At 41.3% G+C, this 17,447-nt stretch overlaps 1 protein-coding gene across 2 annotated transcripts; it reads left to right on the top strand.

Moving 5' to 3' along the window:
* The first annotated feature begins 13 nt into the window (after window positions 1-13).
* LOC115162105 (REST corepressor 1-like) lies at window positions 14-17,003 on the top strand. Of its 2 annotated transcripts, none has more exons than XM_029713074.1 (12): window positions 14-2,611; window positions 2,711-2,770; window positions 3,391-3,471; window positions 9,497-9,711; window positions 9,917-10,044; window positions 10,189-10,267; window positions 10,356-10,409; window positions 10,526-10,732; window positions 10,955-11,032; window positions 14,972-15,029; window positions 15,226-15,473; window positions 15,728-17,003. In XM_029713074.1, exons 1-12 carry the CDS (start codon window positions 2,455-2,457, stop codon window positions 15,767-15,769), a joined length of 1,407 nt encoding a protein of 468 aa, XP_029568934.1. In that variant the 5' UTR covers window positions 14-2,454; the 3' UTR covers window positions 15,770-17,003. The 2 variants fall into 2 exon arrangements, with proteins under 2 accessions (XP_029568934.1, XP_029568935.1); XM_029713075.1 differs by having other exon boundaries at window positions 33-2,611; window positions 9,917-10,035.
* Window positions 17,004-17,447: the final 444 nt, after the last annotated feature.

Here is a 17,447-nt window from a genome sequence, read left to right as displayed (position 1 = left end):
TCTGGTGCAACGCGCCGCCTCGGTTTCATAATTTCAAGGAATTTATACCTTGTTTAGGTCGTGTTGTGTCATCAGGATTAGGTTAAACCTATCGACAGTAGACCTATAAAACAAGATATACCACATCAATAACATGGACTACAGGTCTAAACAGGCAACAATATAGGTATTTGAAAGTGTTTTTTAAACGTTGACATTCAAATTAACCTCAAATTGTGTAACAGCTTGTAGGTTCGTGCAAAAGTCAAATGCATGTGTTATATAACGTATTAGTTTTAGTAGCTTCAGTATAGGACAGACAATTATAGGCGTATTTTCGATAGTCCACCACGCCATCTGACTGGTGAATATGTGTAATTACACGTCATAAATAACCTTGAATTGACAAAGTAGGATATGCACATCTTCATCATCTTCACCCATTTAAATTAATTTTCAAACATACAGCATACAATATGTCCACACATCATGGTATGTCCACACAACATTATTTATTATGAGCCATGCAGAAGTGTAAATGCAGTTTAAAATGGGTTATGAAGTGGGAAATCAGTGTAAAATTGGTTCTGAATCAGCTAATTAAAATGTGTAGTAAAATAAAAAATATTTTATTATAGCATCCTTTCTGTTACTGGCCCAATGCTGTAACCACTAGGCTACCTTCCGCCCATACTGGTGTGGAGTTGCATGGGCTTCTACTGTTCTCCATATTCTACTTGAGCATGGTTTTGAGTAATAGCAATCTTCATTTCCCAGTGACTATGTCCCAGTGACGATGCAAACAGGCACAGTGATGTTCCATAGTCATAAACCCCAACCCTGCTAACATGACGTTACGGCATGGGTAATCTATGTAGTTTATGTAATGAGAAATTGAAGATCACTAAAGATAATATTTAGATTGAGTGTATAGATGTGAGCATGACTGCTGCAGCTAGATAGGGCTGGGCTATACTGTATAAAATAGGCCACGTTACAGTTCAGAAGAAGCATGATGGATGAGTTTTTGATTAAATTAATGTTAAGTGGAGAATGAAATACATCACAATCTGTTATCACCACATCTGTGTGGGAATAACCATGGAAGCAGCATAAGAGCAGAGGAAAAAACAAAACACATTTCCTATCTTATTGGTGTATCTGCACAGATACAGTGCCTTCCAGAAGTATTTGTCCAGAGAAGTAAAAAAAATGAGATAAATTAATATCAGGTAAAACATTTGCCTATAGAAAGTATTTCCTATACCTATGGGAGGACCCCCATTTAGCAAGATATGAGTCTAGCTCAAGTAGGCTATTGAGCTCCCCAAATATTATTTGACTTCCCTGGCCAGATATTTTTGGAGGGCATAGTTTGCAACTGCATTGCCACATTGCTATGAATACATGCACATAATATTTTAGAGTACCCTTTTCAAGGAGACCAGAATTAGCTTGATTGTGACAATGTGAATGCAAGACATTGCTCCTTTATAGGGCTTCTGAGGATGGGGACCAGGGGCTCATGACAGATTGAGGTTACTGAGCTAATATAGGTTTAAGTATAATTTGTGCATGGTCCCTGGCATATAAACAAAAACGAAAATAAATGCAGTCCTTTAAAATAAAAAAATGACTGAAATTCATATGATTTGATTAACTTATTCACTGTTTTCAGTGAGATTAATTTAAGTAGCCTTGGATTTTTATTAATTCCATAAATTGGCTGTATTTGCAGAACTAATTTTGTTTAGTTGCATAAATTCCCAATTAAATAATGAATTAATTGTAGCCTCTAGTTTCCAGGTAAGAAGAGAATTGGTCCTCATCATTAGCTTGAGGGGTCTCTCTTCAGGGCAACGCTTGAAACGTTCTGAGTTCCATTTGATGCAATCGTGTAATTTATCAAGACCCCTTGGAGTGTGAACTAGCAACCGATCTACCTGGCAAGATTCTCGACACCTCGTAGTAACGACTATAATGGACAAAAGTAGCCGGCTAACTAGTCAAAGTCTGTAGAATATAGTCGACAAATGCTGGTGTTAAAGCCACGTAGCTATGCTAATGTATTTCATAAATCAAGCTTGCTAGTTGCAACCGCAACTTTTATCCAAGTAGTAGCAAGCTAGCAGTGAAGCACCCCTCGCTAACTTGGGTATTTTTTGCTAGCTAGCTTTCTGGGTGGCTGGTTAATATTCAGAGAGCCATACAACAGCTATTTGGACACCCGTCATATTTTTTGGAGCAAGCTAGCTATCTGAACTAATTTATAATAAAGCAGTCTTTAGCTGGGTAGTTAACCAGTTTAATCAGTTGGTCATCATAGTTTCGTCCAGCTAGCCAGTAGCTTAGCTAGCCAACTCGCTAACGTTACTTTGTTCGCTAGCTAGCAAACTAGCAAGGTGCTGCTGACGATAGCCAGACAGTAGCTAGCCGAAATTCAAATAGTTTTGTTGCTCTTTCTCCATTTAAAAAATGCCTGCAATGATGGAAAAGAGTGGTTCAGAAATGTCTGGGAAAAGAAGGGGTAGGAATGCAGTGAATAATCCAAACAAAAGTTTTTCTACAAATGGAAATAGCAACAATTCGTGGGAAGAAGGAAGTTCGGGCTGCTCCAGTGATGATGAACATGGTAGGTCAACACGACGGTGGTAGCCTCGGTCACACTAAACTACTTCATACAATTGTACACTGATTCAAAATGTTAATCCTGTGTTTATTTAATGTTCAGGTAGTGGTGGTATGAGAGTTGGGACTCAGTATCAAGCCCTTGTGCCAGACTATGATCCAGGTGAGTCATTTTACCGTTCAGACAGTCGTAGAGCTAGAACACGTTACCAGACATGATAGCCTCGAACAATTCCTGGTTGTCGATTCCACGAACCTTGACTAAACTGTCTTGTTACTGCTAATCTTGATTCTTCTGACATTCCAACTCCTGTCCACGGCTACATTTTGTTTAATGTTTGAATGGATTTAACTACACAACTCAATCACAGATGTTAAAAAATATCCAATATATTTCAGCATTTTTAGATGCTGAATTAAAACATGTCTGAGATGAGATAGCTAATTAAAAAGTTTTAATTTACACCAGTCGTAGCTAGGCCCTAATTGTTGGGCGAAAGACCATGATTATTTATTGAGAGAGAGAAATATTGTTTAGATATGATTGCTACCCATCAAAGAATGAAGCATTATGAAATTGATTGTGTAGCTGCTTTTACTTTATGGTTGTAGGTCCTGACTGCTCATGGTCCATATTTGTTTTAAATTATGTCTCCATGAGATAATTGATTGGCTTGTGATGCTGATTTCACCAGTTACATTTTTTAAAAAGATAAAGGCAGAGTAGTTTAAGAGTAATGAAGTCACCGGTAATCATTTAATCCCATTATTCCCCTATGTCAGAGATTGCCAAAGTGGCCGAGGAGAGGGACAATTTGGGCATGCGGGTGTGGATCCCCAGCCGGAACCTGGCCGAAGCTAAATGTAAGGAACATTCAAGCCATTTTCTCATTATGTACTAAATATAAAATAGTTGCTTTTACAAATCTGAAGTTTATCTGAAGCAAAATATTAACTTAATGAATTAACTATACAATAATAGCAGAAATGGGTAGATGAGTGTTATTCCAGTCTTTTGTCTCTCTTTCTGTCTCTCTCTCTCTGTGTGTGTGCCCTTGACTTTTTCCACATTTTGGATTCGGCTTTTTCAGCCACACCCGTTGCTGACAGGCATTTAAAATTGAGCACACCGCCATGCAATCTCCATAGACAAACACTAGCAGTAGAATGGCCTTACTGAATAGCTCAGTGACTTAACTTGGCACTGTCATAGGATGTCACCTTTCCAACAAGTCAGTTCCTCAAATTTCTGCCCTGCTAGAGATGCCCCGGTCAACTGTAAGTACTGTTATTAAGTGGAAACGTCTAGGAGTAACAACTGCTCAGCCGCGAAGTGGTAGGCCACACACAGAATGGGACAGCCGAGTGCTATAGCACATAAAAATCATCTGTCCTCGGTTGCCGCACACAAGCTTAAGATCACTTAATGCAATGCCAAGCGTCTGCTGGAGTGGTGTAAAGCTCACCGTCATTGGACTCTGGGGCAGTGGAAATGCATTCTCTGGACTGATGAATCTCGCTTCACCAGCTGGCGGTCCGACAGATGCTACCTACCCCAATGCATAGTACCAACTGTAAAGTTTGGTGGGGGAGGAATAATAGTCTGGGGCTGTTTTTCATGGTTAGGACTAAACCCCTTAGTTCCAGTGAAGGGAAATCTTAACGCTACAGCATACAATGACATTCTAGACAATTCTGTGCTTCCAACTTTGTGGCAACAGTTTCACCATGACAATGCCCCTGTGCACAAACCGAGGTCCGTAAAGAAATGGTTTGTTGAGATCAGTGTGGAAGAACTTGACTGACTTGCACAGAGCCCTGACCTTAACCCCATCGGACACCTTTGGGATGAATTGGAATGCCGACTGCGAGCCTGGCCTAATCGCCCAACCTCACTAATGCTCTTGTGGCTGAATGGATGCAAATCCGGCAACAATGTTCCAACATCTAGTGGAAAGCCTTCCCAGAAGAGTGGAGTCTGCAAAGGGGGGACCAACTCCATATTAATGCCCATGATTTTGCAATGAGATGTTAAATGAGCAGGTGTCCACATACTTTTGGTCATGTAGTGTATGTTAAGCTTAAATAAGTTCAGGATACAAAATTTGATTAACAAGTTACAGTTGCATGGACTGTGCAATAATAGTGTTGAACATGATTTTTGATTGACTACCTATTATATGTACCACACACATACAATTATCTGTAAGGGCCCTCAGTCGAGCAGTGAATGTCGAACACAGATTCAACCATCTTTGCTGGCCATGGCAGAACACTGCCATTCCTGTCCTGCAGAAAATCACGCACAGAACGAACTCTATGGCTGGTGGCATGGTCATGCTGGAGGGTCATGTCAGGATTAGCCTGCAGGAAGGGTACCACATGAGGGAGGAGGATGTCTTCCCTGTAACGCACAGCGTTGAGATTGCCTGCAATGACAACAAGCTCAGTCCGATGATGCTGTGACACACAGCCCCAGACCATGACGGACCCTCCACCTCGATCCAGAGTACAGGCCTCGGTGTAACGCTCATTCCTTCGACGATAAACGGGAATCCGACCATCACCCCTGGTGAGACAAAACCATGACTCATCAGTGAAGAGCACTTTTTGCCAGTCCTGTCTGGTCCAGCGACGGTGGGTTTGTGCCCATAGGCGACATTGTTTCCGGTGATGTCTGGTGAGGACCTGCCTTACAACAGGCCTACAAGCCCTCAGTCCAGCCTCTCTCAGCCTATTGCGGACAGTCTGAGCACTGATGGAGGGATTGTGCGTTCCTGGTGTAACTCGGGCAGTTGTTCCCATTTACATTTTAGTAATTTAGCAGACGCTCTTATCCAGAGCGACTTATAGTAGTGAATGCATACATTTCATTTCATGCATTTGTTTTTTGTACTGGCCCCCCGTGGGAATCGAACCCACAACCCTGGCGTTGCACACACCATGCTGGCGTTGCAAACACGTTGCAAACGTTGCAAACACCATGCTCTACCAACTGAGCCACAGGGAAGACTATCCTGTACCTGTCCCACAGGTGTGATGTTCGGATGTACCGATCCTGTGCAGGTGTCACACGTGGTCTGCCACTGTGAGGAAGATCAGCTGTCCGTCCTGTCTCCCTTTAGCGCTGTCTTAGGCATCTCACAGTAATGACATTGCAATTTATTGCCCTGGCCACATCTGCAGTCCTCATGCCTCCTTACAGCATGCCTAAGGTACGTTCACGCAGATAAGCAGGGACACTGGGAATCTTTTTTTTTGTGTTTTTCAGTCAGTAGAAAGGCCTCTTTAGTGTCCTAAGTTTTCATAACTGTGACCTTAATTGCCTACCGTCTGTTAGCTGTTAGTGTCCTAATGACCGTTCCACAGGTGCATGTTCATTAATTGTTTATGCATGGGAAACAGTGTTTAAACCTTTTACAATGAAGATCTGTGAAGTTATTTGGATTTTTACGAATTGTCTTTAAAAGACAGGGTCCTGAAAATGTTTCTTTTTTTTGCTGAGTTTATGAATGTATCAGTGCCTTTGGAAAGTATTGACTTTTTCCACATTTTGTTACAGTACGTTAATGCCTTATTCTTTAATGGATTCCTCAGCCATCTACACACAGTACCCCGTAATGACAAAGTGAAAACAAGTTTTTAGAAATGTTTGCAAAGTTATAAACAAATACCATTTTATTTATATAAGTATTCAGACCCTTTTGCTATGAGACTTGAAATTGAGTAGGTGCATCCTGTTTCCATTGATCATCCTTGAGATGTTTCTACAACTTGATTGGAGTCCACCTGATGTAAATTCAATTGTTTGTACATGATTTGGAAAGGCACACACCTGTCTATATAAGGTCCCACAGTTGACAGTGCATGTCAACATAAAAAAAAACAAGCCATGAGGTCGAAGGAATTGTCCGTAGAGCACTGAGACCTTATTGTGTCGAGGGACAGATCTCGGAAAGGGGTTGCAAAAAATGTCTGCAGCATTGGTCCCCAAGAACACAGTGCCCTCCATCATTCTTAAATGGAAGAAGTTTGTAAGCTCCAGAGTTCCTCTGTGGAGATGGGAGAACCTTCCAGAAAGACAACCATCTCTGCAGCACTCCACCAATCAGACCTTTATGGTAGAGTGGCCAGACTGAATCCACTCCTCAGTAAAAGGCTCATGACAGCCTGTTTGGAGTTTGTCAAAAGGCACCTAAAGTACTCTGACCATGAGAAACAAGATTGAACTCTTGGCCTGAATGCCAAGCGTCATGTCTGGAAGAAACCTGGCACCATCCCTTCAGCGACGCATGGTGGTGGCAGCATCATGCTGTGGGGATGTTTTTCAGCGGCCGGGACTGGGAGACTTGTCGGGAAGGATGAACAGAGAAAAGTACAGAGAGATCCTTGATGAAAACCTGCTCCAGAGTGCTCAGGATCTCAGACTAGGGCGAAGGTTTTACCTTCCAGCAGGACAACAAACCTAAGCACACAGCCAAGAAAATGCAGGAGTGGCTTCAGGACAACTCTCTGAACGTCCTTGAGTGGCCCACCCACAGCCTGGACTTGATCCCGATCAAACATCTCTGGAAAGACCTGAAAATAGCTGTGCAGCGACTCTCCCTATCCAACCTGACAGAGCTTGAGAGGATCTGCAGAGAAGAATGGGAGAAACTCCCCAATTACAGGTGTGCCAAGCTTGTAGCTTCATACCCAAGAAGACTCGGCAGTAATTGCTGCCAGAGCTGCTTCAACAAAGTACTGAGCAAAAGTTCTGAATACGTATGTAAATGTGATATTTAATTTATTTGATACATTTGCAAACATTTCTAAACCTGTTTTTGCTTTGTCTTTATGGGGTAGATTGATATTTGTAGAAAATGTTTAATACATTTTGAACTTTCTGAATGCACTGTACATACATTCCCTGTGGGGACGACATCGTCGATGCACTTATTAATGAAGCCTTAACTGATGTGGTAAACAATGCTATCTGATGAGTCCGGCACATATTCCAGTCTGTGCTAGCGAAACAGTCCTGTAGCTTAGCATCAGCTTCATTGGACCACTTCTGTATTTAGTTTTTGCTTGTAAGCAGCAATCAGGAGGATAGTTATGGTCAGATTTTCCAAATGGAGGGTGAGGGAGAGCTTTGTGCACGTCTCTGTGTGTGGAGTAAAGGTGAACAAAAATGTTTTTTGCCTGTAGTTACACAGGTGGCATGCTGGTAGAACTTAGATAAAACAGATTTCAGTTCTCCTGCGTTAACCAGCTACTAGGAGCACCACCTGTGTGAGCATTTTCTTGTTTGTGTATGGCCCTATACAGCTTATTGAGTGCACTCTTAGTGCCAGCATTGGTTTGTGGTGGTAAAAAGACAGCTAGGAAAAATATAGATAAACTCTCTTGGTGTATAGTCTACAGCTTATCATAAGGTATTCTAACTCAGGTGAGTAGAACCTCAAGACTTCCTTAATATTAGAGGTTGCGCACCAGCTGTTTACAAAGAGACACTCTCAACCCCGAGCATCCTCAACACTGCCGGTCGGACCTGCTAGATTAATATTTTCCACGTCCTTGTTCAGCCATGACTCTAAGGAAAAATAGGTTATTACAGTTCTTTAGATCATGTTGATAGGATAGTCTCTAATGGAGCCTGTCCAGTTTATTCTCCAGTGATTGCATGTTTGCCAATAGAACAGAGGGTAGGCAGTTTATCCACTCGCAGATGTAGTCCCTTCAGGTAAAGTAAGCATTTCACGGTAAAGTCTACACCTGTTGTATTTCTCACATGCGCCAAATACATTTTAATTCGATTTTTCATTTGATTTGAGCCCGTAAAACGTCTGCTAAAAAAAATACATTTGAATATCCTTTTGAGCTTGTTGAAGTTATTAATTACATATTGGATGGTGTACTGTATCAATACACCCAGTCACTACAAAGATACAGGCATCCTTCTGAACTGTTGCTAGAGAGGAAGGAATACGCTCAGGGATTTTACTATGAGGCCAATGGTGACTTTAAAACAGATAGGAGAAAACTGAGGATGGATCAACAACATTGTAGTTACTCCACAATACTAACCTAATTGAAAGAGTAAAAAGAAGGGTCCCGGTAAATTAAAAAGTATTATGAAACATGCATCCTGTTTGCAATAAGGTACTAAAGTAATACTGCAAAAAATTTCCTGAATACAAAGTGTTATGTTTGGGGCAAATCCAATACAACACGTTACTGAGTACCACTCTCCATATTTTCAAGCATAGCTGTGGCTGCATCATTTTATGGGTATGCTTGTAACCCCCAAAAACAAAAAAATCAATAAATAAATGGAATAGAACTAAGCACAGGTAAAATTCTAGAGGAAAAACTGGTTCAGTCTGCTTTCCACCAGACACTAGGAAATGCATTAACCTTTTAGCAGGACAGTAACCTGAAACACAAGGCCAAATCTTTAATGGAGTTGTTTACCAAGAAGACCGTGAATGTTCCTGAATGGCTGAGGTTAGAGTTTCAAGTAGATTTGTCAAAACTCTATGGCAAGCTTGAATTTAATTTTTTAAAATAATAATAATGTGCAAATGTTGCACATTCCAGGTGTGGAAAGCTTTTAGAAACTTACCCAGAAAGACTCACAGCTATAATCGCTGCTTCCACAAAGTATTGACTCGGTGTGAATACTTATTTAAATTAGATTTCTGGATTTCAGTTTCAATACATTTGCAATAATGTATAAAACATGTTTTAACTTTGTCATTATGGGGTATTGTGTGTAGACGGGTGAGAGAAAAATGCATGTCATCCATTTTGAATTCAGGCTGTAACAAAACACAATGTGGAAAAAGTCAAGGGGTATATACTTTTTGAAGGCACTATATACTATTTGTATTTTGTTTTTTTACAGTGGATGAATACATCTCAATTACCAAAGAGAAGCATGGTTACAACATGGAGCAGGCACTGGGGATGCTTTTCTGGCACAAACACAACATTGAGAAGTCCCTGGCAGATTTGCCCAACTTCACACCTTTCCCAGATGAGTGGTCAGTGGAGGACAAGGTCCTGTTTGAACAGGGCTTTAGCTTCCACGGAAAAACGTTCCACCGTATACAGCAGATGGTGAGAGACTTAAAAAAAATAAAAAAAATATATATCTGTTAAAAACCGACTACTTAATTGACAAACATTGTAACACATAGTTGACCATGGCACATGAGACACTAAATACTAATTTGGGGTGCCCATTGTGTAATGTCTCTAAACAACAAATCATGTACAAAAATGTGTTTTCCTTGATTGATAAGGTCTTCTGTTCTTGTGCTAGTTGCCTGACAAGTCCATTGCCAGCTTGGTTAGATTTTACTACTCTTGGAAGAAGACACGGAGCAAAACCAGTGTCATGGATCGCCATGCACGCAAGCAGAAGAGGGAGCGAGAAGAGAGGTATGAAAAGTGTGTGCTTTTGTTTAAAATGCATGAACCACATTCTCTCTTCCTTTTTTTAAAACATAAATTGGTTAGAAAAACATATTGTAATCTTAGAAACTTAGGACAAGAATACATTCTATGTATAAATGTTTTGCTTTATCTTTTTAGTGAGAATGAGGCTGAGGAGACCAATGGTAACACTCCAAGGGATGTAGTGTACGAACCAAATAAGGACGAGAAGAAAGAGGTGGGTCTGTTCAGAGGCTCTTGTAACTTAATACACAAAATATATGCTGTTTTATTGAACCAACTAACATGTAGATTTTCTGTTTCAGCTGGGTGCTGCACCTGAGAAACAGGAGATAAAACCAGTACCAGTGGTACAGAGGGTAGCGTCTAAATATTTTCATTACCATTTGAATAGAAACATACATAATTCATGTTAAATTCTCCCTACTTTTGATACTTCGGACATTTTAACCCAAATGTATTCCTTTACGTCTAGCCGAATACTAGTATGGCAGAGAAGCTGACCCAAGTCAAGAAAGAACCCCAGGGTCCTCCAGGGAAGAACCAGCATCGTGCTAAAAAGAAGCCTCCAAAAGGAATGCACCTGAGCCAGGGAGACGTAGCTGCAATGTCCACCAGCACCCCTGCTGCAGTCGGTGTGCTGAGGCAAATCGACATGGAGCTGGTTGCTATCAAACGGCAGGTTGGTGTTAGTCTTAACATCAATACATTCATCTTCTCTGTGATAGGATTTTCTTCTCCTCTGATGAGAGTAAGTTTTGCATCAATCATGTATTGATGTTAATGGGAGATTTGTGTGAAAATTAAGAACAGGACCTAAAGTATCTTCAGTATTCACCCGAGTCCGGATGAGAGATGAGTTAACCTAGAAATCTTTCCTGAATGAGTTTTATCCCTTTTCTAGATCCAGAGCATCAAACAGAATAACAGTGCTCTGAAGGACAAGCTTGATGTGGGAGTGGACCACTTCAGAGTACCTGAGGTAAAGCTATTGCTTACCTAGAGTTCTGACCATCTAATTTGGTCTCTTTCTTCATAGAATGAATGTTACTCTTGTGGCTTGTAACCAGGGGTTGAAACAAAAATGATTTTCCAATCTTTCTGTTCTGAACAGAAACATTTTTTGTTTCGCTGAAGTTCTGAACAGACTTGAACTAAAAATCAATATCTGTAGTTTCTTTTTAAACCTCTGAAATAGTTTTTTTTAAACATTTGGCTCCACATTTTAAATTCTTTCACTAATCAGTGAGGATAGAACAGCTTGCTATGGAGTGACTGAAATTTTGCGTGTAGGGAAAGAGCTAGAGATGAAGTTGGCTTGATGCCCTGTGCATCTTGTTATGACATACATTATCTGAATTAGATCCACAGAATTATACCTATGGAGGAGCGGCTTCTATGAACAAGCTTGAGTGTCTTTGAACTTCCGAGATTTGGCTTAACGTTGGACCAGAGCTACCTAACAAGCTTGTGTATGCAGTGGCACCAGAATTAAAATTAAAAACATGTTGTAGTTAATAAAACGTAGTGAACTGAAGAAAAATAAACGCAACGTTTTACTGAGTTACAGTTCATGTAAGGAAGTCAGTCAATTGAAATAAATGAATTAGTCCCTAATCTATGGATTTCACATGACTGGGAATAAAGATAAACATCTGTTTGTCACAGGTACCTTTAAAAAAAAAGGCTTGGGCATGAATCAGAAAACCAGTCAGTATCTGGTGTGACCACCATTTGCCTCATGCAGTACGACATATCTCCTTCACATAGAGTTGATTAGGCTGTTGATTGTGGCCTGTGGAATGTTGTCCCACTCTTCAATGGCTGTGCGAAGTTTCTGGATTGTGGCGGCAACTGGAACATACTGTCGTACACGTCGATCCAGAGCATCGCAAACATGCTCAATGGATGACACGTCTGAGTATGCAGGCCATGGAAGAACTGGGACATTTTCAGTTTCCAGGAATTGTGTACAGATCCTTGTGACATGGAGCTGTGCTTTATCATGCTGAAACATGAGGTGATGGCGGTGGCTGAATGGCACGACAATGGGCCTCAGAATCTCTTCCCAGTATCTCTGAGCATTCAAATTGCCATCGCTAAAATGCAATTGTATTTGTCCGTAGATTATGCCTGCCCATACTATAACCCCACCGCCACCACGGGACACTCTGTTCACAAAGTTGACATCAGCAAACCGCTCGCCCACACAACGCCATACACACTGTCTGCCACCTGCCCGGTACAGTTGAAACCGGTATTCATCCGTGAAGAGCACACCTCTCCAGCATGCCAGTGGCCATTGAAGGTGAGCATTTGCCCACTGAAGTCGGTTACGACGCCGAACTGCAGTCAGGTCAAGACCCTGGTGAGGATGAGGAACATGCAGATGATCTTCCCTGAGATGGTTTCTGACAGTTTGTGCAGAAATACTTCAGATGTGCAAACCCACTTTCATGAGATATCCGGGTGGCTGGTCTCAGTTTATCCCGCAGGTGAAGAAGCTGGATGTGGAGGTCCTGGGCTGGCGTGGTTACACATGGTTGGACGCACTGTCAAATTCTCTAAAACAACGTTGAAAGTGGCTTATGGTAGAGAAATTCTGGTAACAGCTCTGGTGGACATTCCTGCAGTCAGCATGCCAATTGCACGCTTCTTCAACTTGAGACATCTGTGGCATTGTGTTGTGACAAATCTGCACATTTTAGTGGCCTTTTATTGTCCCCAACACAAGATTCACTTGTGTAATGATCATGCTTTAATCAGCTTCTTGATATGCCACACCTGTCAGGTTGATGGATTATTTTGGCAAAGGAGAAATGCTCACTAACAGTGACGTAAACAAATTTGTTCACACAATTTGAAAGAAATAAGCTTTTTGTGCATATGGAATATTTCTGGGATCTTTTTTCAGCTCATGAAACATATTTCCGACACGTTACATGTTGCGTTTTATATTTTTGTTCAGTATAAATAGTATCCTTAACTAGCATTGAAAAAGTTAATCCATTCTTCTATAGTAAAAAAATCTCTTTCTGAATACGCTCAAACACTTTCAGGTGGCATGCAGACGCTGAATTACGTTAGAGTGACAGTGAGGACTTTGCGTAGTCGCGTTGTTGCAGATTTTTTGTGGGACTGAATTGTAAAAGAACGTTACTAACTGGTTCCCATGCTTTTAAAAAAGCGGTTATGGTCCGGAACAGTATACAGTGGGGAGAACAAGTATTTGATAACCTGCAAAATCGGCAGTGTTTCCTACTTACAAAGCATGTAGAGGTCTGTAATTCTTATCATAGGTACACTTCAACTACGGAATCTAAAACAAAAATCCAGAAAAATCACATTATGATTAAGTAATTAATTTGCATTTTATTGCATGACATAAGTATTTGATACATCAGAAAAGCAGAACTTAATATTTGGTACAGAAACCTTTGTTTGCAATTACAGAGATCATACGTTTCCTGTAGTTCTTGACCAGGTTTGCACACACTGCAGCAGGGATTTTGGCCCACTCCTCCATACAGACCTTCTCCAGATCCTTCAGGTTTCGGGGCTGTCGCTGGGCAATACAGACTTTCAGCTCCCTCCAAAGATTTTCTATTGGGTTCAGGTCTGGAGACTGGCTAGGCCACTCCAGGACCTTGAGATGCTTCAGCCCTGGCTGTGTGTTTCGGGTCGTTGTCATGCTGAAAGACCCAGCCACGACCCATCTTCAATGCTCTTACTGAGGGAAGGTTGTTGGCCAAGATATCGCGATACATGGCCCCATCCATCCTCCCCTCAATACGGTGCAGTCGTCCTGTCCCCTTTGCAGAAAAGCATCCCCAAAGAATGTTTCCACCTCCATGCTTCACAGTTGGGATGGTGTTCTTGGGGTTGTACTCATCCTCCTTCTTCCTCCAAACACGGCGAGTGGAGTTTAGACCAAAAAGCTCTATTTTTGCCTCAGACCACATGACCTTCTCCCATTCCTCCTCTGGATCATCCAGATGGTCATTGGCAAACTTAAGACGGGCCTGGACATGCGCTGGCTTGAGCAGGGGGACCTTGCGTGCGCTGCAGTATTTTAATCCATGACGGCGTAGTGTGTTACTAATGGTTTTCTTTGAGACTGTGATCCCAGCTCTCTTCAGGTCAGTGACCAGGTCCTGCCGTGTAGTTCTGGGCTGATCCCTCGCCTTCCTCATGATCATTGATGCCCCACGAGGTGAGATCTTGCATGGAGCCACAGACCGAGGGTGATTGACCGTCATCTTGAACTTTTTCCATTTTCTAATAATTGCGCCAACAGTTGTTGCCTTCTCACCAAGCTGCTTGCCTATTGTCCTGTAGCCCATCCCAGCCTTGTGCAGGTCTACAATTTTATCCCTGATGTCCTTACACAGCTCTCTGGTCTTGGCCATTGTGGAGAGGTTGGAGTCTGTTTGATTGAGTGTGTGGACAGGTGTCTTTTATACAGGTAACGAGTTCAAACAGGTGCAGTTAATACAGGTAATGAGTGGAGAACAGGTGGGCTTCTTAAAGAAAAACTAACAGGTCTGTGAGAGCCGGAATTCTTACTGGTTGGTAGGTGATCAAATACTTTTGTCATGCAATAAAATGCAAATTAATTACTTAAAAATCATACAATGTGATTTTCTGGATTTTTGTTTTATATTCCGTCTCTCACAGTTGAAGTGTACCTATGATAAAAATTACAGACCTCTACATGCTTTGAAAGTAGGCAACACTGCCGATTTTGCAGGTTATCAAATACTTGTTCTCCCCACTGTAGATCACTTTCGTTCCCGATTCTGTTCCTAGAATATTTAAATTTTTTCCAGTTTTCTGTTCTAACCCCTGCTTTTAACTCATTATGACCTGTGGTGTATGTCATGTTTGCGTGCCAGTGATAACATGACCATTCATGTCTCAGGTGACCCAGAAGTTCAACACTCGCTGGACAACAGAGGAGCAACTGCTTGCTGTACAAGGTAATTGATTTCAATTACAACAGATGTGTAGGGATTAGAGAAAGGGAAGAGGTAGAAAATGTAACCAACTGAAATGAGGCCCATGTGAAAAGTCACGGTATAAAGAATTCCATCTTAAGTTGTTTTGCTGGGGGGGCATGGCACATAATCTACATTTGTTTAAAATGTTTGTTCCCTCCATTGTAACATCTTCCAGCCATCAGAAAATATGGGCGGGACTTCCAGGCTATCTCGGACGTGATTGGCAACAAGTCTGTGGTGCAGGTGAAGAACTTCTTTGTTAACTACCGCCGACGCTTCAACCTGGATGAGGTGCTGCAGGAATGGGAGGCTGAGCACGGGATGGCGGGAGCAGCCAAGGGAGGAGAGGAGGAGAAAATGGACACATCATCTTCTACTGAGGATGGAGCCACCACCCCTGTGGTGCCAGAGGGTCAAAAAGAGGTCTGTGACTGACCAATTTGATTGCATTCCATTATGGATTTTCAAATGTAACGGGTTTGATTGGCTAAATTCAGTTATCAATCTCAGTATGAAATGAGACATCATTTGCACTGTGCCCTACTATTTTAGTGGTCCCCTTTTTATCTGCACCAGTATAGTAATTCAGAGGGATGTACAAAGAATTCCAGTCTTTAATTTCAGTTTGATTTTTCCAGATGTATTAATTGCAAACACTCCCCATTGTCCCTTTACAGGACTCATCGCCAGTGGCGGCAAAACAACCTCTGCCCTCCTGAGTGGTCGGCCATCTTGGATTATTCTGTTGGCGGAACTCCTCCCTCTGAGATTTTACTTTTGTGCTGAAGAGACGATGATTAATCTGAATCTGCACAGGTTACATCCTGTCTGTGTGTGCTTCTTCAAGAAGGGCATTCCTGTTACCTCTTCCCCAATTCAAGAATGTTTTGCAGCTGCCCACCAATTAACTCGAGCACCATTCTTCAGCTGGGCTGACAGTCAAAGTAACCAGGATTATCTGACTGCACTTTATCCCATCACTGTTTTTGTCACCTTGGTGAGAAGGAAAACTTCTGTATCAAATTTAACTTGTTTTTGTATCTGGCCTCTTTTACCCTGTCACTCTGAACATTACAGATGATCCCTGTGATCTAGACCACAATACACATTTTTCATTTTATCCTTCTGTAACCCTCTTTACTTTGTAAAGACTGGTTTTGGTTGTGTAGTATTTAATCATAATAGGTCTTATTATGAAATGACCCTGTGGATTACTACCCTGTCATTCTGTGTGCTTGACGAAGATGTCTTTGTACACCAGGCGGCCATAAAGAAACACCCCAATAAATACCATCGCAGTGTTGGAGATGGGGTGAGTCAGGCGAGTTGTACCCCCGACACAAACACAGGGCGTAGAATGAGAGGATGACATTTCCACAGGAACATTTTGTATTGAGACCCAGTGCAAGTTGATACTACACAACCATCTATTTGTCTTCTTCCTCCCTAACCTTTTGTCTGTGACCCTGGTGCATATTTAGAAATAATGCATTAGTTGTAATTAATGTAAGGAACTTTAAATAGGAGTTGTTAAACATTGTGAGGATGTCCATTTTCAGTTTACTAGTAACCTCAGGACAATCGGGTCAACACAATTATGTTATGAATGATTTTCAGTTGAAAGGACCATTGAATGAGAAGTTAAGTAGATGAATGAGAGAATTTTGACTTTAATTTAAACATTTTGAGTTTTGAAATGTTATTTGTCAGTTCAAACCCTGTCCCTTTCGCAGCAACCTGCCTATGCTATTCAACTGTTTTTAATGTACTGATACCATGATTTAGCGTACTGTTTTTTTTTAATATATATTTGTGAAGAAATTGTGAATGCCTGAGGTGGGGTTTTAATGTGTGTATATTTTATTGCTGTCATTTACCATTGTGTATTCAGTTTGCTCCATCAATTAACCATAAATAAATTTGAAGGATTTATAGGGACATTTAAAGAATTCACTGGATGCTTGTTTGTCTTTTCCTGCTATTTGCTTTTAGCCTGGTCCCAGACCTGTTGTCACTCAGGCTCATTTGTTCTGACTTTCAGCACAGCTTGTCATATTTAGGTCAACTCTATATTAGGAAGGTGTTCCAAAATGTTTGGTACACTAAGTGTATATAAAACCTTGAGTGATGATCAGCCTTTTCTGAAGAAGGATCATGAAGTATTGTTTCAGAACAGATTGCACAAATATATGTTTTTACTGGATAGGAAGAAATTATTGAAGTAGATTAAGTGATGGGTACCGAGTGTACGGACCATTGCACATTTGTGTATCTGACAGCAATTCCCGCAGTACAGTTCACACTTGATGTTGATGACACTGCCATCTAGCGGAAATACGGTACAAAACATTGCCTGTCACTGGCTGAATACAATTTTTTTCTTCATGACGGGGATTT

The sequence above is a fragment of the Salmo trutta genome, chromosome 25 (assembly GCF_901001165.1).
Source record: "Salmo trutta chromosome 25, fSalTru1.1, whole genome shotgun sequence".
NCBI classification, from domain to species: Eukaryota; Metazoa; Chordata; class Actinopteri; order Salmoniformes; family Salmonidae; genus Salmo; species Salmo trutta.
The sequence above is the reverse complement of the archived record's forward strand: the minus strand, read 5'-3'. Positions and strand labels throughout refer to the sequence as shown.

What these genes read in the sequence shown, in the direction of transcription:
- LOC115162105 (XM_029713074.1), top strand. Translation starts at nt 2,455, where the DNA reads ATGCCTGCAATGATGGAAAAGAGTGGTTCAGAAATGTCTGGGAAAAGA. An exon ending in ATAAGGACGAGAAGAAAGAG is followed by an intron (nt 10,268 to 10,355) that starts GTGGGTCTGTTC and finishes TTTCTGTTTCAG; the next exon opens with CTGGGTGCTGCACCTGAGAA. An exon ending in ACCACTTCAGAGTACCTGAG is followed by an intron (nt 11,033 to 14,971) that starts GTAAAGCTATTG and finishes TTCATGTCTCAG; the next exon opens with GTGACCCAGAAGTTCAACAC.